Source organism: Microtus oregoni, unplaced genomic scaffold, assembly GCF_018167655.1.
Source record: "Microtus oregoni isolate MIOR12 unplaced genomic scaffold, Mior012 000010F_ref0000083, whole genome shotgun sequence".
NCBI classification, from domain to species: Eukaryota; Metazoa; Chordata; class Mammalia; order Rodentia; family Cricetidae; genus Microtus; species Microtus oregoni.
The window spans coordinates 18755605-18781055 of NW_024543069.1; the positions used below are offsets into that span (position 1 = coordinate 18755605).

Consider the following 25451-nt stretch of genomic DNA (forward strand, 5'->3'; position numbering starts at 1 on the left):
AAAAGCAAACATCCAATATTCAAAGCAAATCATTGAATGTATAGATTCAGCCCAGTCTGTTAAAACTGCAGTGTCGTTCTTCACTGACACAGAAAACCAATGTTAAATTCTTAGGAAGCACAAAAGACCTTGCATAGCTGAATCAATCCTAGGAAAAAGAATACTCCTCAATGAATCCCCATGCTACATTCTGTATAATGCAGAGCCATACAATTGAAACAAGCATGAAACAGTCTTAAAAAACAGACATGTAGATAAAAGTATTCAAAATATTGGAATTGAAGCCATGAAAATAAGTCCATGTGATTCCATCCCCTTGATTTTAGACAAACCCCAGAATCATACGTTAGAGGAAAGACAGTGAGAGAGGAGGGAGAGCTGACTTTCTAGCCCCCACCCCCTACTCTCCTCCCCCACACACATCATTTGTTGGTATTGAAAGGAACTGTCTGCCCCCTGATAGCCTGGTGCCCGCTTCACTTGGTTTATCAATCGGGGGCAATGGAAACTGCAGGAAAATTCCTGGGCACTGCCAGAATTTACATCAGCAGCTGGGATGCCCTCCTAACCTCTCTCGAAAACTCAGAGCCCTGTAGCTTCAGCCTAGCTTGAAAATGCTCAAATCCCCAAGAACATCATTCCAATATTGCTAGTAGCAATAGAAGCTAGGGGCTGATGGGGGATAAAAACCAGCTAGCAGAAGTGGGCTGCTAGGTGCGGAGCTTTGGATGTTATACTGTAGTTTTCTATGGCCATAGATCTAAGGCTTCTTCCTGTTTAAGGACATTTCCTATTTCCCTCTCCTCCCCCTCCTCTGTCTTCCTCTTTGCCCTCCTGCCCTCTTCTCCCTCCTTCTGCCCTTCCTCCCCCCATCTCCCTATGTCCCTTCCTTCCTTCTTGCCTCATTTACATTTTTGGGAAAGGTCTTGCCCCATGGTCAGATTGCCCTGGGGATGCTGCCCAGGTTCACTGTGAACTCAGGATTCTTCCCTTGGACTCCCTGTTCTTGAGATTTCAGCTGCACCCACCTGCCTGACTTAACTTTGTTTTGTTTTGTTTCTTTCAGTTGTTTGATTGGGAACAGCTTTCTCTCTTTTAAAGGCTGTCATGTGACCTTTTCTACTTCAAGGGGCAACTGAGAGCCTCTCACATGGCCTCCCTATTTCCACTCTCAGGCTTGTCTCACGCGTCTAAGTGGAGAAAACTTCTTGGTTTAAGGGATCAGGCGATTAGTTAAGCTAACCCATCTAGTCACTTTGTCTGAAGGCCCGTGTTTGAAAAATTCATTCCACCTACAAAATTTCTTCACCGAGGACTAAGATTGTTCTTTGACTAGACTGTATGAGTCTCCCAGTAACTGGGATTCTTGAGGAGTCATCTTGAAATCATGCTTACTACAAGGGTTTGTCTTTGTTTTGCCAGCAGTTGCGAGTCTGTTGTGGATTCTTCTGTGTTTATACTGCTTGCTGTTCACTGAAATGTTGGAGTGTGGGTTTGTGTCATTTGTGTCTTCTGCCAGTTTGACTCTAAGCCACCCTCAATTGCTTCCAGCTCCCCCGTCACTTCTCTCTTGTGCTCCTGACAGACATGAACCATGAACATTGGACCATGGACAAAAGCATGTCTCATATTTTGTCACTTTTTACCTTAATTCTTTCTCTGATTCTTTTGAGATACGTTTTATTGGCATGCCCTTCGCACCTTCATGTTTTTACTAAAACCACTGAACAAACCCTTAATTTTATGGTTTCTTTATATTCTTTCCTATTAAGAAAAAATATGGGATTTCAGAAGCCAGACAGGCAAAAAGCTTTTTTTGTATATTGATTAAAAATTCTGTTTTTGAAAATTTGGAGCATACCTGACTGGATGGGAGGGAGGCTAAGGTCCATCGAATTTCTTGTAAGTTCTCTGCAGTTCCTAGCAGAGATGGAGGAGGAGCTTGTGAAAAGAACCTGAGATTGTAAATGGTGGGTTGGTGTTTCCAGGATGCACATGTGGGATCGTCTTTTCAGCTGCTTTGCAACCTCCTTAGCCCTCTTCCATCCACTGTTCATGTGGTTCTAGTTCCCAAAATTGGAGAGTAACTTTTGACCAAAATTCTGGTGTTGGGATAGAGATCAAAGCATAGTTGAGTGAAGATTACCACAGGAAACAATTAGGTGTGCCAGTAACAGGTTCTGCCCAGAAGTTAGAGAGAACAGCGGGAAAGCCCTCATCAGAGGAAAGTAGTCTATGGCAGAGTTGGTAGAATATGGGTAAGAGAAGAATCTGAACAAAAGAACTGACAAATGTCAAGTTATGCTCAAGTTTAATTTAATTAATTAATATTTAAAATATTTTATCTTTACCTGAGTGTATGTAATACCGGGATGCAACAAGTGTTTTGTTTAATCAATATGTAGTTTTTTTCATGATCATACTCATAACTATATGAATTTGAAAACTTTATGTTTAATAGATGCTGAGTCACACACAAAATTCAGCATTAGATGAATTCATTCATTATTTGGAAAAGAATAGGAAGTTCATTTCCAATTGTCTCTAAGACCACTGTAAGAATAGATCTGAATTTTATTTTTCTATTTAATTAATTAAAAATTTTCATTTATTTTACATCCTGATCAGTTTTCCCTCCTTTCCAACTGCCCTCACTCCCTCTGACTAGCAGGGGAACTTCCTTGTGGTCTGTAATTGACAAGGATGTTTGTGTTCTTTCTGGCTGGGGGTTCTCCACAAAAGGAGTAGAGGTATAAAAGGTTGCTGGGCAAAATAAAGGTTGCTGTTCTTCTACCTGAAAAGAAGCCTAGTGTCTCAATCCCGCCTCCCCCTCCCCACCAGTCTTGGCTATTCAGGCTGCGCTATCAGCAGCATCCTCCCTTCTCTCTTCCTGTTCCCTCCCCCTCTCTGACGCCTCTCCCCCCATCCACTTCTCCTTGGATGGCCAGTTCAGGCACCCTCTCCACTACTGCTGGTTTTAGCAGGGGTCATCCTTGTGGATTCCTGAGTTTCCTGGGCATCTGATTTCTCCCTAACCCAAATGTGACCACCCATCAAGATATCTCTTTCATTACACTTCCCTTCCATCCTACCCCAACCTGCCCATCCTGATCGCTCATGTTCTCATCCTCCCATTCCCCATTTCCTCCTCCACCACCCTCACATTGCCTAGGAGATCTCTTATCCCTACAGAGCGAAATCCGTGTGTCTTTCTTTAAGCCCTCCTTGTTACTTAGCCTCTCTGTGGCGGTGGACTACTGTCTGGTTATCCTTTGTTTTATAGCTAATATCCACTTTTGAGTGAATACATAGCATGTTTTCTTTTTCTTTCTGATATGGGTTACCTCACTCAAAATATTTTTTTTTCTAGTTTCATCCATTTGCCTGCAAATTTCATTATGGCATTGTTTTTCTGCAGCTAAGAAATGCTCCGCTGTGTCAATGAACCCCATTTTCTTTATTCATTCTTCATTATTGGGGCATCTAGGTTGTTTTCAGGTTCCGGCTATTACACATAAGGCTGCTGTGAACAGAGTTGAGCAGCTGTCCTTTTGGTATGACTGAGTGCCTTTTGGGTATATGCCCAAGTTTGCTAGAGCTGGATCTTAATAACCTATGGTGTAGGTGTTAGCCTCAAGGCTGAAAATGAACATTACCTAATATTTTATCTTTTTAAAACTCTTATTACTACTCCTTGCAAAATGGCAAGAGAACAAAGGGATCTCTTGGTCCTTATTTTTGGTGTGCTCTACTTAGGATCATAATGCTTCTGCTCTCCTGGTGTTATGTGGTGAAGGAGGAGGCCTGCTCTCATATGACTTCGCCATTGCTGCATGCTTTATTAGTCTTTTTGTAGTAAATTCTTTCCACAAAGCTATGCGATTGCATAACCAATTTCAACTTGATCTGAGAAGTGAATGCCATGGCCCTGTTGCTAAAACCGTCGTGTCGTTTTACCTCAGAGTTCACCTACCTTTGTCTTACTGCTCTGCAGTCTATATATGAGATGCCGTTGACTATCACGACACACAGGTTTGGAAAATTTTTATGATGGGGTGCAGAACTCTGTGCTTTGGATTCTTTTGTGTTCTTTTTGCTTACTGTGTTTATACACCTGTTCCAGAGAATATTGAAGAACCCTGGAAAGTGAGATTCGTGGATGCTCTCATAAAAATGACATCATTTGTGGTAATATATTTTTTACTGGGGGAACTGGGATGCCATGTTATAAGTATATTTGAAAAGTCTTTTAATTCAAAGTGTCTGAAAGAGATTTCTGTTTTCTTTTCTTTTTTTGTTTCTGTTTTTGGTATTTGGTTGGTTGGTTGGTTCCATTTGGTTTTGGATTGAGTTTTAGTTTTGGTTTTGGTTTACAAGATAAGGTTTCTCTGTGTGACCCTGTTTGTCATAGAACTTACTGTGTAGACCAGACATGCCTTGAACTCAGAGATCTGTTTTCCTCTGTATCCTGAGTGCTGGTATAAAGGCATTCACCACCACCTGGCTTTCTTTGTGATATGTACATCAGATAATATTGATGTGTAATTAATCACTAGAGTGTCTAACTGATTACCTACTGACACAGGGACATACAATGTTTACTAAACCGGTCCATGCAATGACCATATATCAACATCAGCATAAAAGAAATAGTATTATCTACAAAGAATATTTAGAAATTGTCAGGAAGTTTGGATATGTTTAATCTTCTCAGTAATACCCAGGCTCATACAGTCCTTGAAAACTAACTCATTTATGTCCATTAAGTTTAAACTTTTGATGCATTTAATCATTTGTTGTTCTAGTGACTTTCTTTTTAAAGGTGGTTCTCAAACTTTTTGTTTACAGAAAATTTGCATATTCTTTGCATTACTGAGGCTTCCAAATAAATTTTTATTTGGGTATATATTGGGTATATTATTTGGATAATATTTGTCAATATTAACTATTGAACAAATTTTTATAATGATAATGATGTTGTCATTATAAGTTAGTAAAACCAATATATTTACAATTATACCAAATGTGTTTTAATAACATACAGAAGTGATAGTGGCATTTAGTCTATTTTCTCAGATCTCTTTACTACAATTTTACTCTGAAAAAGTTACTATTATTTCAATTTTATACATGAAAATAAAGAGTCAGCATACGGGGGCCTGGAGAGATGGTTCAGTGGTTAAGAGCCTGACTGCTCTACCAGAGGACCTGGGTTCAATTCCCATAACAAACATGGCAGCTCACATCTGTCTGTAATTCCAGGTCCATGGGACCTGACACCCATAGCAAAACATCAAGGCATATAACATAAAAATAAATAAAATTTTAAAAACCCACAATATAAAAAATCAGCATATGAAATTAATACTTACTTTGAGATCAGTCTAGTGTTACAGTGCTTTGTATATATATGCATTGAAACCCAGTCATATTTTTATTGAAATTTCATATACTATATTCTGATGATGGTTCCCCTCTCACATCACTTCCCACACACTCCTCACCTCCCCACCCATTCAATTCCACCCCTTCTTTCTTTCTTTAGAAAATAAACAGGCAAAAAAAAAAACCAAACAAACAGACAAAAAAAAACCACAACACATACATATACAACTACAGAAACACAAAATTGGAAGCCATAAGTTACAAGGAAAAGACCAGTAAGATATTTTAAAATGCCTAAAAAAATTAGACAAAAAAAACCCTGCAGAATACTGTAGAGTTTGTTTTGTGTTGACCATCTGTGCTGGACATGGGCCTACCCTTCAGTGTGGTTTATATACCCAGCAAGACTCTACTGGATAAAACTAATTTTTACAGTGCAAGCAGTGATTGGTTTGAAATAGCTACTTGATTAATGATAGTAGCTCCTGTGCACTTCCCCTTCCTAGCACCAGAGCCCCATCTGGTTTGAGCTTGTCTAGCCCTGTGCATGCTTCCACGGTCTCTGAATCCTATGTATGTCCGTCCTGCTGTGTCTGGGAGACACTGTCTCTTTGGAATCATCTATTTCCTCTGCGTCTTGCAATCCTTCCATCTCCTCTTCCATATGGCTCCCTGAGACTTGAGGGGAGGGGTTTGATGAAGACATCGCACTTGAAAATGAATATGGAAAAGTCTCTCACTTTCTATACATTGTCCAGTTGTGAGTCTCTGTATTTGTTCCCATCTATCACAGGAAGAAGCTTCTCTAAATATGGCTGAGCAAGACACAGATCTATGCGAATCACAGAATTTCATTAGGAGTCATTTATTAGCTATAACGAACTAATAACATTTGTGTTTCCCCAAGCCTCTGACCTATCCAGTCTCAGGGTCTTAGCCACTGAAGCAGAGTCAGTCATGGGTTCTAAAATCTGGTCAGAGAGTGGTTGGTAACTCCCACAATGTTTGTACGACTATTGCATGAGTCTATCAACCAGGAACACTGTAAATCACAGGGTTTATAGCTGGGTTAATCTTTACTGTTCTTTACTGGTGGTAATCAGAGTGCCTTCCAGTACCATGAACAATAGTCAGTAGGGGAAAGAGCTCTAGTTGGGCAGTAGCTCAACTGCTTCCTGTTGAATGAGGTATGTAGGTGATATTTTCATAACATTATTTTGTGGAATGCGAGCCATTAGTCTTGGCAATGACTTGAGTTTTTGGGAGGTTTTCTTGGAGCCGATTAGGTCAATTAATCAATTAAACGCAACCTATTTCTGGCACTGGACTTTTTAGTTGGTGGTAAAAGATGTCTAATTTGGATATTGTCAACTCTGTTATTTGGTAACTCCGTGTGTGTGTGTGTGTGTGTGTGTGTGTGTGTGTGTGTAAAAAGTTTAAGAATCTTCTATAACAGTGGCTTTCCAATGACCCCTCAAGTGTTACTTGATTATGGTGGATGCTTTTTGTGTGGCTTTTTTAAAAAAAAAAATATGTCCTTGTGATTCTGTGGATTTCTTTAGCTGTCAATCTTGTTGATTTTCTCAAAGAACCAGCTCTTTGTTTCATTTTTTTTTGTTTTGATTTTTTGGGTTGTTTTTTGTGTTTCTATTTTGTTGATTTCAGCCCTCAGTTTGATTATTTCCAGTCTTCTACTCCTCCTAGGTGAGTCTGCTTTTTTTTTTTTTCTAGAGCTTTCAGGTGTGCTGTTAAGTCTCTAATGTGAGCTTTCTCCATTTTTTTAATGTGGGCACTTAGTGCTACAAACTTTCCTCTTAGTACTGCTTTCATAGTGTCTCATAGGTTTGGGTATGTTGTGTCTTTATTTTCGTTGAATTCAAGGAAGACTTTTAATTTCTTTCTTTATTTCTTCCCTGACCCAGGGGTAGTTCAGTAGTTGACTGTTCAGTTTCCATGAGTTTGTAGGCTTTCTGGGGGGGTAGAATTGTTGTTAAATTCTAACTTTATTCCATGGTGATTCGATAAGACACAGGTGGTTATCTGTGGAAGTTTGCTCTGTTACTGAGTATGTAATCAATTTCCCAGAAGGTTCCATGAGATGCTGAGAAGAAGGTATATTCTTTCCTATTTGGGTGGAATGTTCTATAGATGTCTATTAAGTACATTTGATTCATTACCTCCATTAGTTCTCTTTTTTCTGTTAGGTTTCTGTCTGGTTGACCTGTCCATTGGTGAGAGAGGAGTTTTGAAGTCTCCTACTATTAGTGTGTGGGGTTTGATGTATGCTTTGAGTTTGTTTCTTTGACATATGTAGGTCCTTTAATATTAAGGGCATAGAGAGGCTGGTCTCCCTCCTTCTCTCTTTTTACTTTCCAGTTACCCTAATAAAAGCCCCTCTGCATGAATTCTGTTGTTTGGTGTCTTTATCTCATGAGCCATTTTTCTTTCTTTCTTTCTTTCTTTCTTTTTTTAAAAAAATACAGCAGTAACTGTGGCCTCATAAAATAAATTTGTCAATATTCCTTCTGTTTCTATTTTGTGTAATTGAGGAGTATTAACTTTAACTCTTCTTTGAAAGTCTGGTAAAATTCTACCCTAAAACTATCTGGCTTTGGATATTTTTCTTAATAGATGTTCTTATATGTATGTTCCTATATATGCATACTTGTTTTTAAATTGAGAGTTTTATATTATTAAAAATATCTTGCCAGGCGATGGTGGCGCACGCCTTTAATCCTAGCACTCGGGAGGCAGAGGCAGGCGGATCTCTGTGAGTTCGAGACCAGCCTGGTCTACAAGAGCTAGTTCCAGGACAGGCTCCAAAGCCACAGAGAAACCCTGTCTCGAAAAACCAAAAAAAAAAAAAATATCTTGAATATAATGAAACAACAGTTCTGATACCATCTGTCACTCTTCAAACATAATTTTTATACAACTACCATTTTGATCTCCTACTTGTTACAGTCTTCCAGAATTTTTCTTTTTTTAACTTTTGTTTTTCAGATATATAATGTAGCAGCTAATTCTACAAAGAAGACTATATGTACCCCTGGCCCCGATAAACCATTTTACCTTGTTCTTACTATCTGTGTAACAATGATCAGCCATGGGGTTTTCTGGAGTAGGTACTCTCACCATTAATGTAGATGGGCATAATATCTGTATTCATTTATAACCTTAGCATCATGAAGCAGACACAGCAGTAAATGCACTGAAATATTCTAGACTCATAAAAATATATAATGATTTAACTGAATTTAACATCCGTCAGCGATGTTTTAGATGGCACATCAGAAATACTAAAAAAAGCCTGTCTTCAATTTCATGAATAGAAGGTGAATTCTTCTGGCTTCAAGTCATCTTAAGAAGAGAAGATGCTGTTTTATAGCTTTTCCATAGAGGACATGAACTATGAGTAACATAGTTACTGGATAGCATTTTAACACACTGAACTAAACTAGAGATGATGGAGACATCATAGAGGGCAAAACATTTGCTGTGCAAGCATTAGTTTCTGCCCCAAGGTCTCCAGAACTCACAGACTGTGGGATATGGTAGCATGCATCTCCTACAGTAGGAGGGGAGGTAGAGGCAGGAGGATCACTAGAAGCTCCTGGGCCAGAAAGACTGACTTATACAGATGGAACAACTGAACCTGTCTTTAACAAGTTCAAATGATAAGGAAAACAGCCAAGTTTATACCTGACTTCCACAAGCACACATGGCCAACATGTTTACACACACACACACAAACACATACACACACAAACACATACACACACAGAGATAATTTTATAACACTAAATTGAATGACCAACAAAATAAAATAATACTGGAACATACATAAAATGCCACTTTTCAGAAAATGTTGTTTTAAATGAAATGATAGTTTATAAATAAATTATTATTACAGAGTAAAATATAAACCAGCTGGTGGTAGCATGTGCCTTTAATCCCAGAACTTGGGAGGCAGAGGCAGTCAGATCTCTGTGAGTTCAAGGCCAGTCTGGTCCACAGGGTGAGTTGCAGAACAGCCTTGGCTATACAGAGAAGTACTGGGTATATTTACCACTCCTGAAACGCCCTACTTCACCCTCCAGAGTTCCTTACCTGTGTTGTTTCCTCCAACACCACATAAGCACCCATCAAGTCCAGTCTGTACTGCCTGAATACTCTTGGATGTTTGGCTATCCACAGGAGGCCAGGTGATGTACCAGAAGCCACATCCTTAAAAAAAACTGATTCTCCCTCTTTGACTGGCTAAAAATGCCAATAGCTCCTTGGCTGGGAGCAGGACTTTATGTTCACTGTTCTCTTCCACTATGGGATTTAGCCAGATTTGAATTTGCATGGGTTGGTGCATGTCACAATCAGAGAATTCATTAAACTGTCATTTTGTAGCTTGAGAACCTTCTTTCTTTGCATTCAGTCAATATCTCTGGCTTCTATAGTCCTTCAGTCCCCTCTTCTGCAATGATCTCTGGGTTTGGGCAGGAGAGAAGGCACTATGGATGTTCCATTTAGAGTTGAACCTTCGTTAGTCTTTTATTCTCCTTGCCTTAGTCCATTTTGCATCTCAATCACAGTTTACTACAAACAGAAGCTTCTCTGATGAGGACTAAGAGATGTACTGATCTATGGGTCCAAGAGTAAGTCATTAAGAGTCAGTTTAATAATCTACATTTAACAGAGTGGCAGTAGTAGGTTCTCTCCCATGTCCTATGGCCTGTCTATCCACAGATTCTTAATGAAACATGGAATTAGATATAAATTTCATCCTTTGTAATGGTACTAAAATGCAGTAAGATTGTGGTTGGTTATCCCCATGATGGTCAAACCCCTGCTTTAAAAGTGGGCAAGTCTTGCTAGTCCAGTGGTTATTGTAGCTCACAGGGTTCACAGTTGAACAAAACTGGTGCTTCTCTGGCAGTATGCATAGCATCTTTAAACCCTATAAAAGCTAGCAAGTAGGAATTAAGCTTCCAGGTCAACATCAGCTTAATATCTCCAAGCATTTATTTATTTATCATTTGATAGATTTATACATTTCCCTGATTAATTCCCTTCTCTCGATTCGTTCTGTGTCTGCTGGAATCCATTTTCTCGACAAGTTCTCCTACTTTCACGTGGTGTGGGAGGTCCTTCTGTCTATGTGTTGATTTTGTCGGTTAATGAATAAAGAAACTGCCTTGGCCTGTTGATAGGGCAGAACTTAGGTAGGTGGTGAAAACTGGACTGAATGCTGGGAGAAGGAAGGTGGAGGGAGACACACCATGGAGCCGCCAGAGTCAGACATGTCGAATCTTTGTTTGTAAACCACTGCCACGTGGTGATATACAGATTAATAGAAATAGGTTAAATTAGCATAAGAGTTAGCCAATAAGAAGCTAGAGCTAGTGGGCTAAGCATGGTTTTAATATAGTTTCTGTTGGTTTATTTTGGTTCTGGGAGGCCGGGACAAACAAGTGGTGTCCTCCGTACAACATTCAAGTCTTCATTCTTTTGTGTGATCCAATGAGTTTAATAGCTTCTTGTTTGAGCCTTGGAAGGAGATTATTTACTATAGCAAGGGTAAATCATTAACAGCTATGCAAGAAAATGACTCATCTTCTTATCAACCTATAACAACCACTATTTACTCAATGCAATGGTATTGTATTGAGCCATCTGCTATCCATAATGAATTATTCATGAACTCAATCTTGTGCTGATATGGTGAAGATAAATGTATTGAGAATTTCATGCTACCAAAATACTGTTAGGAAATAAAATAAATCCTCTAGAATATGATCACTGTTTAATTTTATCATTACATGTGTGCATATTTATTGCTATTAAAAATGTTCACTGTTTAAAATTTTGTCTTGCTTTTATAGGGCACATTATTTGAAAACATAGGTCTTATGAAATATGAAGAAGTATTTTCAGTAATAGCAGCAGCTCACTATACAAAACCAATTTCAGATGAAAACATTACAGTGATTGACACAAACTTTAGTGACATTCCTGTTCGTCTGTATTTGCCAAAAAGGAAGTCTAAAAGACAGAGACCAGCTGTCATTTACATTCACGGTGGCATCTTTGTCTTTGGAAGTTGCAGTAAGTGTATTTCTGATATATGTGTTGTTCATATATTAATATTAAAATAAGTGCTATGCATTGACAGAGTACTTAACAATATAAAGTTGACTTGAATAATATTTGCTTCTTAACAGAGATACATTGGAATGTATGGGTTATGGCTCACATATATTGGTAAGTAAAGCATCATGTGGAACCAAGATTGTTTTGTTAGGAAAAATTTACTTTTAAATAATCATATATACAGCCTACACTTGAAAGTGTAAACCAGAAACTCTGAATTGAGCCAAAAAGCTGCCAATGACACAAATTATCTAAAACATTGATGTGAACCAGGTTCTCTGTGTGTATGTACAAAGTTCTTAAACTGTTGGATCTGAACTAATATAATCACTGCCATACCACGGTTAACATTTGTTCAAGTTGTAGATTGTAATACAACAATAATATAGACACTTATAATCCAAAGCATAACTTTGTATTAAAATGATACAATAAAATAAAGCTGAATAATCAGTTACTGACTATAACCCATGGATTCATCTCTGGAGGGGAAAGAATGTAGTAGCTAAGACAGACACACACACACACAGAGGCATAGATAGATAGATAGATAGATAGATAGATAGATAGATAGATATAGATGATAGATAGATAGATAGATAGATAGACAGATAGACAGACATACCATTTTAAACTTTCATGACTTACAGATTCACTGTACAGCAAAGTATTGGGCTATCATACTGTATACTTAACATATGTAATAAACAAGTGATAACACTCCTTTCTTCAAAGAGCCTATAACTTGTTATAACCAGTATTTTTTCTTCATGGACTGTAAAAAATTTCAAGACAAGCAAAACTGAGAAGGTGTGCCTAGTCTCAGTATAACTTGATATACCATGTTTTGTTGATATCCCTGGGAGGCCTTCTCTTTTCTGAAGGGAAAGAAGGAGTGGATCTGAGGGAGAGGGGAGTTGAGGGGGACTGTAAGGAGAGGAGAGAGTAGAAACTGTGGTCCGGATGTAATAAATGAGAGAAGAGTAAATTAAAAATAAAAATATAATAAATTAAAATGTTAATGTGTTCAGCTGAGCAGCCGATTAAGCATTTTTTGGATTGATTTTATCACCAGCATTTTAGTTTTGCAGAAGCAAATGATTAAGGGAGGTTTTCAAAGAATTCGAAAAGGGAGGAAGCAACAGTCCTATTGGCAGAAACCAGGGCTTCTAGCTTCTCCTCCAGGGTTTCGGGCTCCAGGCCATCCAAGTGACAGTGGCTGGACAATGCCACCTCTCAGAAGCAGATAGTCCCTCTGTTTGGCTCCAGTGACCTTTCTAAATTTCCATCCTGTTTCCAACCTTACCTGCTCCTTCCAGCACATAAGTCCATATGCTTGTCACCTCCCAGTCCCCTTCTCTCCCTACCCATTTCACACTTACTGGCATCTTCCTAGTATCTTACTGCTCCCTTCTTCACTGCTCTCTACTTATATCCTGGGAAAAGACATGTTTATCTTTTGGTCAAGATAAGTCTGCTTTCCTTAGCATATTTCCTTCCAAATCATCATCTGAACTGTGTTTCTTCTGCAATTATAACCCCTTTATTGACTCATAAGTATGTGCTGTCTTTTCTGCCTTCACCTCTGTTGAACCCTGTTACTCTTTCTAGTTATTACCTAATTGTGCTTTATTTTCAGAGACTTATACCCATGTCTGTCTTTCTCTCCTTTCGATTCTTTCTTTTAGCTGTGTAATCTGAAAGCGATACCCTTTGCTGCACTAATATTCTTTACTGTTAGCTTGTATAAAATAAGTTTATTCATCTTCCTTTACATTATCCCTTTATTTGTGGCTACAACTTTAAAACAAATGAAAAGCTGAAACCACTGTGAAATAAGCTATTCAGACTTTACAGATATTAATATTCTAATATTTTAGTGTGCACTTCTTTAGTTATTGGTTTCATGTTTTTCTCTACTTTATTCTTTACTTGTTTCCTCCATACACATCCTGTTTTTAATCTCTAACATTGTTGCTGAACTTAAGTTCAGTAAATTCTACTGTGAAATGGACTGTGTAACTGGTTAATAATGGATCATGAGAATTCTTTAACAGCTATAACTGGCCATTAACGGATCATGTGAATTCTTTAATGTAGAAGATGTAGCATATTCTTGTTTTAAAGAGTAAGCATGAACCGGCCTCTGGTAGCTCAGCACAGTGCTTCACTGTAGATCTCTGAATCTCCGATGCCAGTTAAGGTAGTCAACTATCTGGTTACAAGCGAAGGCCAGTTTAGGCACCCTCTTCCACTGTTGCTTAAAGTCTTAGCTGAGGTCATCCTTGTGAATTCCTGGGAATTTCCCTAGTGCTATGTTTCTAGCTTGTCTGTTAATGGCTTCCTCAATCAAGATATCTCTTACCTCTCTCTCCCTCACTGCCCTTCCCCCTTCTTGAGCATCTCCTTCCCTCATGTTCTCCTCTTCCCTCCCTTCGCACCTCCCCCTGCCCTTCCTTCCTCCCTTCATGCTCGCCTCTGAATTTTTTCAGGAGGTCTTATCTGTTTCCTCATTCCAGGGAAAGAGAGGGAGGAACAATAATATGAGTAAATGGGTTAAGACCATGATGGTAATACCCACAGAAACAGCTGACCTGAGCTAGTAAGAGCTCACTGACTCTGGACTGACAGCGGGCCAACCGGCATAGGTCCAAATTAGACCCACTGAATGTCGGGTACAATTGTGAGGCTTGAGCAGTCTGTGGGGCCACTGGTAGTGAGACTAAGATTTATCCCTCGTGCTTGAAATAGCATCTAGGAGCACGATCTCTTTGGACAGATACCTTCCTCAGCCTAGACTTAGCAGGGAGGGCCTTGGTCTTGCCTTTATGTGAAGTCAGACTTTGTTGACTCCCCATGGGAAGTCTTACCATTTCTGAGGAGCCTGAGGAGGGTAGGGAGTGGGAATGGGGATAGCTATGTAAAATAAGAAAAGACTGTATTTAAAAAAAAAAAAAACTTAATAAAAAGAAAAAAAGAGTAAGCTTGAAAATAAATAACTCCACAAACACGAGAAAGGTGAATGCCCCCAGTAGTGACCACCGTGCTCTATTTGAACTGTCTTTTAGCTCCTATGCTTTATGACATGTTCCGGCCACACAGTTTTGAGCATCTTCTTGTTCCTGTCCTCCCTACGTAGACTATTGTTTAGATTGGTTCCTGTTCATTCATTCCTGGCTGCTCACCACTCTTTCTTCATTTCTGCTGCCTTCTTTCTCAACCTTCCATAATGTGGAAATATGACCACATTAATCGTGAAGAAACATTTCAGATGTACTGGCCATCTAGTAATAAACATTTTGTCACACATCGAAGTATAGATCTTCCATTCCTATTTTCTTATTTTGCCTACTTTCTGCCTCTAACTCTGTATTTCAACTGTATTTGCCTACATATATTCTCATAAACATATTACTTTTTAACCAAAAATTATGATTTTTATCTAGTTTATTTGCTGGTGGTTATTATGTTTTTACATTTAACATGATGAATACCAATTTATGATCTTGAGGTGAATTAATATATTTGCTAATTAAAAGGAATCTTGTCACTGCTATCTATTAAAAGTTTAGTAAAACATTTTCTTTTTTTATCCTTTCGAATTCTTTTAAGTTGATTATATCCACAGTTAACTTTTTTAATGAACTGCAAATTTAAGAACATGTTATTATTTGATTTTAATAAAAATTAAATTGTATCTTCTATGCAGAAAGGGAATATGAAGTTTACTTCTAAGCATGACTTTACATAAATATGTAAGCCTAGCAAAGGAAAATCTCATTTGTTTTAATTACACTAAAATTACACCTTGCTTTGAGTAAGTTGATGTTCCTTCATTGAAAAGTTTCTTTAAAAATAACTTTGAAAAATATCTGAATTTGTGTACATTGTAACACTAGCTACAATGTTATTTTTAACTTAATGCTAGATTTCTCGATTCCTCTACCAAGAGTTTTATGAAATATGGTGCTAATGAGTGACAGACAATCCTTTTTTTCTTGAGCTCTGACAGAGTATTGCACTCCATGGCGACAAAAGCGGGGATTGCAGGGTTTCCGTCATTAATCACAATGCACATTTCTATCATATTCATAGGTATTGGTGAGTTCCCATTATTTTCTAATTACAGCACATCAATTGATATTTGTTTCTATTGTTTCTGAGATATCAACCAGTGACGACCTGAACAGATGGACAGCAAACAAGCTTGGTGCTGTTGTGGTGGGAATAGAGTAAGGGGATGATAGCATTTCTTACCACAGCCCTGCTCTCACTACCTAAGCTTGGTTTTTTCAGGACTTGACACCCACCTAGGTTACAGGAGCAGATTATTTGATCTGCAAGCAACATACATAGAAAGCATACTCATTATATGCTTAAGATGATGGGTTTTATTTGACCTAGTTATAAAAGAGTGCGCAGTTAGTGTTGTTCTTGAGTCTAGTATTTTTTGCTGAAAACTTTGGGAAAATTCAAATACTTCAAAATTTCGTAGTTGAGAGTATATTGTCAGCAAGTAGGATATACTAGAGAGATTAGTTCTGCCCTACTCATAACTAATTATTGCTAATGGGACAAGACATATTGTGTGAGTTTTGAGAAATATCTAAATTAAGATAGTAATAATGGTGTGCATTTCCTGCAATAATTTAGCCAAATTTATCATATTATCATTTTAAATTAGTTTTTTTAAATGGTGTGATATATTGTACAATGTTTTAGAATTCTGCACATTTTTAGGTACTTGCGGTTCTCTTCCTTGACGAGTAATGATATTTGTATGTCATTTGCTCATATTATACTAATTTTCAAATATGTAAGACCCAGATTAAAATACAAATATCTACATGTACCATATGATTGATATTGTTTAAAATAAACATGTGAATAATTCACTGGTTCTAATAGATATTAAACTGGTAGAATTATAAATGTTGTAGCCCACTGGAGGTGTGCTCCAAAGACAAAACATACACAGACACACATACACGAAGCAAAGCGAAAAATGAAAAGACACTGTATTACTGTTAGTACTTAGTCTTATGAAACAATTAAAAGTTTTGAGTAAGATCCTTTGGTATACTTAGAATGTTCCTATTCCATAATGATTGTTGGCTTAAATTCTGATGTTTAGTTTGTGATATGAAATTCTACAATTTTAAAGAATATGGACCTACATATGCTTATAATTGAAGTCATATGTCAATAATTTACTCTCAGGTTTTGGCATTTAAAAATTCTGGGTAATCTCATCAGTGTTTTAAAATTGTTTCTGTGTCAACAAGTGCACTGAGGACCATGGAAGTATACAGGCATCATAGGGTTAAGTCACCTGTCTTGGGCATTTCTCCTTAGAATCAGTACCTGAAACCCTGAACCGGAATCTACTCCTCACTTTTAAGACCAATGTTACCAGTTACCTTGGGGTTAATTGGTGACATTTGTGATTCAGAGTAGGGCCAAGATATCAGTGTATCTGTTGGGGAGTATAAGAGATATTTAGTTACATATTTTTAACAAGGGCTCTGTTGTGTTTCTTCTTGATTTCCCTCTAAAGCTACAGACTTGCTCCTCAGTATCGATTTCCAACTGCCCTTGAAGATTGTGTTTCTGCAAGCAAGTTCTTTCTCCAGGATAAGGTTCTTGCAGAATATGGAGTGGATCCCTCTCGCATCTGCGTTACGGGAGACAGTTCTGGGGGCACCTTGGCAGCAGCAGTGATTCAACTGGTATGTTGTGTGTGTTATATACATGTTTTAACCCTAACACAAAAGAGGCACTGTTTTAGGTGTGTTTGCATTTGTTTCAAATCATTAGCTATGAAATTTAAGATAAACAAGATTATCCATTTTTTTCAGGATGTTACTTTAGATTTAGCTTTAATTGCCTACTGCTAAGAAAGGAGATAAGATATAACAGCTCCTGTTTGAAATACTCAGTGCGTCAAGGCAGTGAAGTCATGGCTGTAGGAGCTGCTTTTGCCTGTGGCAGTGGGAGCGGAAGGCTGCTTGCTCTTACCTCTCGAGGCTAGAATTCAGAGAATGATGCTTGCTGGTACTTAGCTTCCAACACATGACCTATATTCCCCCAAATGCTTTTGTAGAAGAAAATGAATACTTTGTAGCATTTTTATTACATAGATTGACCTCCTTGTATAAATTTGATGTAGTCTCAAAGTATGTATTTATTAAATTTTACAAAATACTTCTATTTTTATTTGAAATTTAGTCCAATTAATAATGTTTCCTTTTTTAGGACTAGTTAACTCATCTTAAGACTACTATACCTTTTATTATTCAACTGTTATGAAATACCATATCATATAAGCCCATAAAATACTCAAAATCTTTCTTGAGTCACTTCAGTGTTCTGTTTCGTACGGTGCACGAACAGGCTCTCAGAATAACAGAACTATTTTTTTTTTAAAGAAACTTCTAAAGCAGGTCAGGTTTTTTTTAGTAGAAAGACAAGATATAGATGGACAAGAGTGCAAAGCGTGTGTGTTCTCATGTTTTAAAGAAACACAGCAGCCTGATGTGATAGTGGAGAAGGCAAAGGGCATCTGCTGCCAAGACGTAAGGCCTGATTTAACATCTAGGACCCACACTGTGGGGAAAAAAACTAACCAAATCCTCAAAGTTGTCCTGTTTAGGTGGTGGCACACCACATTTTTCTCTCATGTACCATCAAGGGAAAAAAAAAACTGACACTATTCTAAACCATGTGGTTCAAAACGAACAAAGAGAGATTAAAATTTGTCACTTCAGTGGAGAGCAGAACTGTGATGTCTTCAAGATGACAAATCCTTGAGAAAGATGGGCTAGTTCAATAAAGATGTGTGGCTAGGATAGGCACATTTGCAATGGCTCAGAAAGTGTCAAGAGAAAAGGAATTTAAAAAAAAAAAACTTAACTGCCGGGCGGTGGTGGCACACGCCTTTAATCCCAGCACTCGGGAGGCAGAGGCAGGCGGATCTCTGTGAGTTCGAGACCAGCCTGGTCTACAGAGCTAGTTCCAGGACAGGCTCCAAAGCCGCGGAGAAACCTTGTCTCGAAAAACCAAAAAAAAAAAAAAAAAAAAAAAAAAACTTAACTGATAAATAAAGATAGGATCACCTTTCCCTTAACTGAGCATGTTTTACGCACAGTGCATACAGTGTCTAACATAAGGTGGGAAATGATCATTGAAATCGAGGTAAATTACTTGTGAGTTTAGGAACTGATGCTCTTGATTAAGTTTTAACATGTGCAAACACAAGTGCTCATGATTATGGTGAAATTAATTAATAAATACTCAAATAAATGAAGTAGTTTTTGCCAGACTGATAGCCTGTGGTTCTGGCTAGTACAGAATCATTAACTTGGTACATTTTAATCCTTCAGTTAATTTTTGAAAATTAAATTTGACTTAGGATTTAAGATAGATAGGATATATAATAGATAGGAGCACTGAATGCTAGACAAGCAAACTTCACACGGAAGCTTAGGAATATAGAATTGAAATTGAAATAACTGCAACAAAATGAGTTATCAGTCACTAAAAAGTTGCTTCACTGCGTAAAAATGCTGGCTAGCCAACCCTGATGTTCAAAGTTCTGTCATTGGATTCAAAATGTTGGAGGAAGAGAATAACTCCTGGAAGATGTCCTCTGACCTCCACATGCACAAAGATGCTCCTCCCCCTCCATGGTTTCTGTCTGTCTGCCCCCACCCCCGTGTGTATGTGTCTGTGTGTCTGTGTGTGTAGTCTAACTGTCTGCCTCTCTCTCTCTCTCTCTCTCTCTCTCTCTCTCATATATATATATATATATATATATATATATATATATATATATCTGTGATTGTCTACCTATCTGTCTGTCTGGGATTAGGAGCTTATACTGGAAAGCTGAATAAAGAAACCAGTACACAGAGTTACCTTGGTGATGATTCTGCTGTGCTGGGATGTTAGGGCCCACACTGCTGCTATTGCCACTATGCCCTTCTGCTACACTCTGTGCCCTATGTTTCACCAGCCACACTGGGAGCCAAATGTAACCTTTGCTTAACTGCTACCCAAACTGCCTTGGCATTTCATTGGAGTGGCTAGTGAAATTCTATTTAGAACTAAGTCAAGCAATTTCAGACACGGTGTTTATTATGGTCCTCTTCACAAAATCCTGACGGAAGTCAGCCTTACAGCTGTACTGATTTTTCTTCCAAGGTTCTGGCATCAGGGTAATTAGAATAAGGGCCTGAACTTTGGACAGTGTTAGGCCATCTTTTTATTCTGTTGTAAGGGTGAAGCCTCTCCCACAGGCCCAGGTGTGGTGTCACAACAGGCTGTCAGATGTGGAAAGACGGTGAAAAGCAGAGATGTGGCCACCAAGTGTCCTTTCTGTGCTTCAAGAGTCAGGTACTTTGGGCCAGGTTAGACTCTGTGCTCCATGTGACTTGCCAAGGTCAAGACTTCCGTTGCTGTTCCTAAGGTCTTCCTCAGTGTCCTAGGTAAATTTAGACAAGGCCAGTTCTTTCATAACTGTCTTCTTCAGTGATAAGGAACCTTTAGCTGATCACCAGTGTCTCTATAGGGGATTTGGCTTATCGCCTTCAGAAATCCTTCAGAAATGTGTAGTAGAATCCACATTTTGGAATTTATAATGAAAGACATTGGTATAAATGAGTATCTGTGATGGCTTTTATTGGAAAATCTTTTTGATAATAAACATTAAAACTAAGAAAACTAAGAGATAAAGACAGTATTTTCACCATAAAATTTTATCACAGTGGGTTTAGCACAGGGATTTATTGACTCAGGACAGCAGAGAACTAGTGAAATTTGAATCCCAGAAACTGTCCTCCATGGGGAGTGTATCATAGCATCTATTCTAGCTCTTTTTGGTTTAAAGCATGGGAGCTTTCAACCACTGCCTAGAGAACGATTGTTCTCTCCTTTTCTCCACCTTCAGTGCAAAAGTTGTCATTTGATGTCTCTGTGTATATGTTTATGTGAGTATATACATTACAAAAAAATGTATGTATTTACAAGTGCTTGTTCATGTGTATACTCATGCGTGTAGAAGTCAGAGGTTGACTAGATGTCTTCCCCTGTATTTCTCTACCTTATTTTTGAAAGTGGATCTCTTACCGGACATGAGATCACTGAGTCAGCTAGGATGACTGTCAGTTAACTTCTTGGATCCCCCTCTGTCCACCCTATCCACACATATGCTGCTATGCACAGCTTTCGTGGTTCTGGCCATCTGTAATCAGGCCTTCGAACGTGTATCAATAAATACTTTATTGACAGAGTAGTGTCATTTCTCATTCACTTTATTTTGTATTTCAATATAAAATTGATCTGATAAGATACATGGGGTTATTCCAAACTTTTTGTATTTGGTGAAGTTTGTTTTGTTACCAAGTATATGGTCAATTTTTGAGAAGGTTACATGAGGTGCAAAGAAGAAGGCCTATTCTTTTATGTTTGGATGGAACATTCTGTAGATATCTGTTAAGTCCATTTGAATCATAATATCTGTTATTTCCTTTATTTCTTTGTTAATTTTTCATCTGACTGACCTGTCCAGTGGTGAGAGTGGAGTGTGGAAGTCTCCCACTATTAGTGTATGGGGTTTAATATGTGATTTAAGCTTTAGAAGTGTTTCTTTCAAATATGGGGGTGCCCTTGTATTTGAGGCATAGATGTTCAGTATTGAGATTTCCTCTTGATGGATTTTTCCTATGACTAATATGTAATGTCCTTCTTTGTCTCTTTTGGTTGATTTTATTTTAAAGTCTATTTTGTTAGATATTAGGATAGCTGCACCAAATTGTTTCTTAGGTCCATTTGATTAGTATATTTTTTCCCAATTCTTTACTCTGAGACAATGTCTGTCTTTGACATGGAAATGTGTTTCTTGTATGCAGAAGAAGAATGGATGCTGTTTTTGTATCTAATCTGTTAGACTGTGCCTTTTTTAAAATAGATTTTTATTGAGCTCTACATTTTTTCTGTGCCTTTTCATAGGTGAGTTGAGTCCATTTATACTAAGGGATATTAATGACCAGTGATTGCTATCTCCTGTTAATTTAGTTTTCATTGTTGGTGATGTTAATTTGTGCCTTTTTCCCTTCTTTGAGATTTGCTGCTATGAGACCATCAATTGTCTGTGGTTTTGTTGATGTAGCCATCTTCCTTGGGTTGGAGTTTCTCTTCTAATATTTTATGTAGGTCTGGGTTTGTACCTAGGTATTGGCTAAATCTGGTTTTGTCATGAATATCTTGTTTTGTCCTTCTATGGTGAATGAAAGGTTTTCTGGGTAAAGTAGTCTGGGCTGGCATCCGTGGTCTCTTAATGTCTGCATAACACTTGACCATGACCTTCTGGCTTTCATTGTTTCTAATGAAAAGTCAGGTGTAATTCTGATAGGTCTACCTTTATATGTTACTTGGCCTTTTTCTTTTGCAGCTCTTAATATTCTTTCTTTACTCTGTATGTTTAGTGTTTTGATTATTATGTGGTAAGGAAACTTTTTTTGGATCCAGTCTATTTTGTGTTTTGTAAGCTTCTTGTATCTTCATAGGCATATCTTTCTTTAGGTTGGGAAAGTTTTCTTCTATGATTTTGTTAAATATATTTTCTGTGCTTTTGAGCTGAACTTCTACTCCTTCTTCTATACCTATTATTCTTAGATTTGGCCTTTTCATGTTGTCCCATATCTCCTGGGTATTTGGGGCTAAGTTTTATTATATTTAATGTTTTCTTTGACTGATGAGTCTATTTCCTCTATTGTATTTTTCAGTGACTGAGATTCTCTCTTCCATTTCTTGTATTCTGTTTATGCTTGTGTTTATGGTTCCTGATCATTTTCTCATGATTTCTGTTCCTATAATTCTCTCGGCTTGTGTTTTCTTTATTGTCTCTATTTCAGTTTTCAAGTCTTGATTAGTTTCTTTCACATGTTTGATTGCTTTTTCTTGGTTTTAAGGAATTTGCTGATGTCTTCTAATTTTTTGTTTGTCTTTTCCTCCATTTCTTTGAGGGAATTTCTCATTTCCTCTTTAAGAATTTCAAACACTCTCCTGAAGTTATTTTTTAGATTATTTTTATCTGCTTTATCTATATTTGGTTGTTCAAGTCTTGCTGTTGTAGACTCTTTAGTTTTCACTGGTGTCATGTTGCTCTTGGTGGTGTTGTGTGTGTTGTTCTCTTTTTTACTCATCTTTTCCTCTAATGTGTGTGGTTGGGGCTGTCTGTGATTCTGTTGATTAATCTTCTAGGCGCCAGTGAATCCAAGGCTCAGATGGTTGTTTCTAATGATACAGTCAGTATCACTGTTCTAGTTACCCTGTTGGTCACTCCGTGTTCTTGGAGGTCACTCAGTGCTCCTGAGCTTTGCTCTGCTCCCTTGGAATTTGCTGTCTCAGACCTGCTCTAGCCTAGGTCGACAGCTCAGACCTGTTTCTGTAAATGTCCCTCGTCAGGATCCATTCCTGCAGAGGTCCCTGGCTTGGGGTTGGTCCTACAAAGGTCTCTGTCTCCAATCTACTCCCTTGGATGTCCCAGACGTGGGTGCTCCCAGACCCACAGAGGTCCTGGCTCAGGCCTACTCCCTCAGAGGTCCCAGATTCATGCCTGGACCTGCAGAGATCTTTGGTTCCTGCTTATACTCTTGGAGGTCCCAGCTTCACACCTAGACTCACAGGGGCCCTGACTTAGGTCTACTCTCTTGAAGGTCCTATATTCACATCCAGACCTACAGTGATCTCTGTCTCTGGCCCACTCACCCATCAGTTGCTCCCCTGTACCTGCTCCTGTGGAGTTCACTGTTTCAGGTCTGCTCTGGCCCAGGTTGCTAGCTCAGTCCTGCCTCTACAAATGTTCCTGGTCTGGATCTGCTCCTGCTTGCATGGAGCTCACTTTCTCAGGCCTGCTCCAGGCTAGGGAGCTGGTTCAATCTCACTCCTGCAGAGCTCACTGCCTCAGGCCTGCTTTGGCCCAGGTCACTGGCTCAACCCTGATTTTTGTGGAAATCTCTGTCTCAGAACTGCTCTGACCCAGGTCGCTCTGCACTTCCTTTCCAGATCTTCTGGTTTTCGTAAATTATTTTCTTTATCTTCTGTCACTTCAATCATGCCACTCTACTTAGATAAATATTAATTGTCTCCTTTAGCATGTCAAGTTCCATCAGATTTTATATGTGAGCTTTGGTATTTGTGTCCTATTATAGTTATACTTTTGGCCCATTATATTACTTAGGTCAAAAATCATTTTAGGGAAACTATATTTGGTAATGTATGTTTATTTGTAGGACACTTGTGAGGCTGAGACAGAGTGACAGAATGCTCCAGAACAAACTGAGATGCATAGTATGACTTTACTAAAAACAACAAAAGCGAAATTTCTTTTTTGCAGGAGAGGGCTGGAGGGCATTCAAGACAGGGTTTCTCTGTGTGTAGCCCTGGCCATCCTGGAACTCTGTAGACCAGGCTGGCCTCAAACTCAAAGTTCTGTCTGCCTCTGCCTCCCAAGTGCTGGGATTAAAGACATGCACCACCATCCCGTGGCTAAAAGATAAATTTCTTAAAAGAAACAAACAAGGGAACTGGAGAAATGGCTCAGAGGTTAAGAGCACTGATTGTTCTTCCAGAGGTCCTGAGTTCAATTCCCAGCAACCACATGGTGGCTCACAACCAACTGTAATGAAATCTGGTGCCCTCTTCTGGCCTAAAGGCATGCATGCAGACAGAACACTGTAAACAAAATAAATAAATCTTAAAAAAAGAAACAAACAAAAAAATCATTATAGTTTCCTAGGATGTTTCTTATCTTTCTGATCATATTCCTATTTGGATGTCAAACATGAGCAATTGTGTGAGCAACAGAATATGCATTGTTTCTGTACGGGTGAAAGTGAAATGACACACTCATGCCTCTACATTAATAAGTTAATTTTATGAGAAATTCACCAACAATGTTTCAACTTAATAAATTTATTTTACCACAGGATATTAAACTGAAGCTACCAATCCTTTTGTTTGAAAGCTATTAACTCATTAGTATTCATTATATATTTAGTTACAGAATGATCCAGAATTCAAAGACAGAATTAAAGCACAAGCCTTGATATACCCTGGCCTACAGTTGATTGACACATTTCTGCCATCATATCAAGACTATAAACATGGTCCAGTTCTGTCCAGGGAGGTGATAATTAAGTTGGCATGCCTATATTTGACTGAAGATGAAACACTGCCCCAGGCTTTACTGAAGAATGAACACATGCCTGAAGAGTCAAGACACCTGTTCAAGTTTGTTAACTGGAGTGACCTCCTTCCTGAGAAGTATAAAAAGAATCATGTTTACACGGAGCCCATCTTTGGGAAATTGAATGCTTCCTATGTGGCGCTTATGGATCATAGGCTGTTCCCTTTGTTAGCCAATGACTCCCAATTACAGAGTTTGCCCCGGACCTACATCCTGACTTGTGAACATGACATCATACGAGACGATGGTCTCATTTACGTCACACGGCTTAGAAATGTTGGGGTCCAAGTTACCCATGACCACATGGAGAAAGGAATCCATGGAGCCTTGTCATTTACCAGAGCTCCGGTGTTTTTACATTCAGGATTAAAAATGAGAGATAAGTATATTAGTTGGCTAGAGGAAAATCTATAAATCAATGGTACCTGCAGTTATGTAGTCAGTATAGTAACCAGAAAGTTATGTTTTATGATAAATGTGAACAGAATGATCCGGCTTTTGGATGAAGCTACATTTGAATTTGAATGAAGGTTACTGTGTATGTTTGAGAGAGTGGCTTTGTCTTCTCATTCTTAATACTTTGCTAAAATGAGGATATTCACTTTCTTATTCCTATTAATTATTATTTGTCAGGAAAGATGTACTCTGACTATTCAAAAATAGTAGAATAATG

The 25451-nt window shown here is 38.3% G+C and overlaps 1 protein-coding gene across 1 annotated transcript; it reads left to right on the forward strand.

Annotated features, from left to right (window-relative positions):
* Window positions 1-4050: 4050 nt before the first annotated feature.
* On the forward strand, window positions 4051-25192 carry LOC121453034 (arylacetamide deacetylase-like 2). Its single transcript, XM_041659545.1, has 5 exons — window positions 4051-4188; window positions 11262-11484; window positions 15659-15761; window positions 17087-17258; window positions 24590-25192. Exons 1-5 carry the CDS (start codon window positions 4051-4053, stop codon window positions 25190-25192), a joined length of 1239 nt encoding a protein of 412 aa, XP_041515479.1.
* Window positions 25193-25451: the final 259 nt, after the last annotated feature.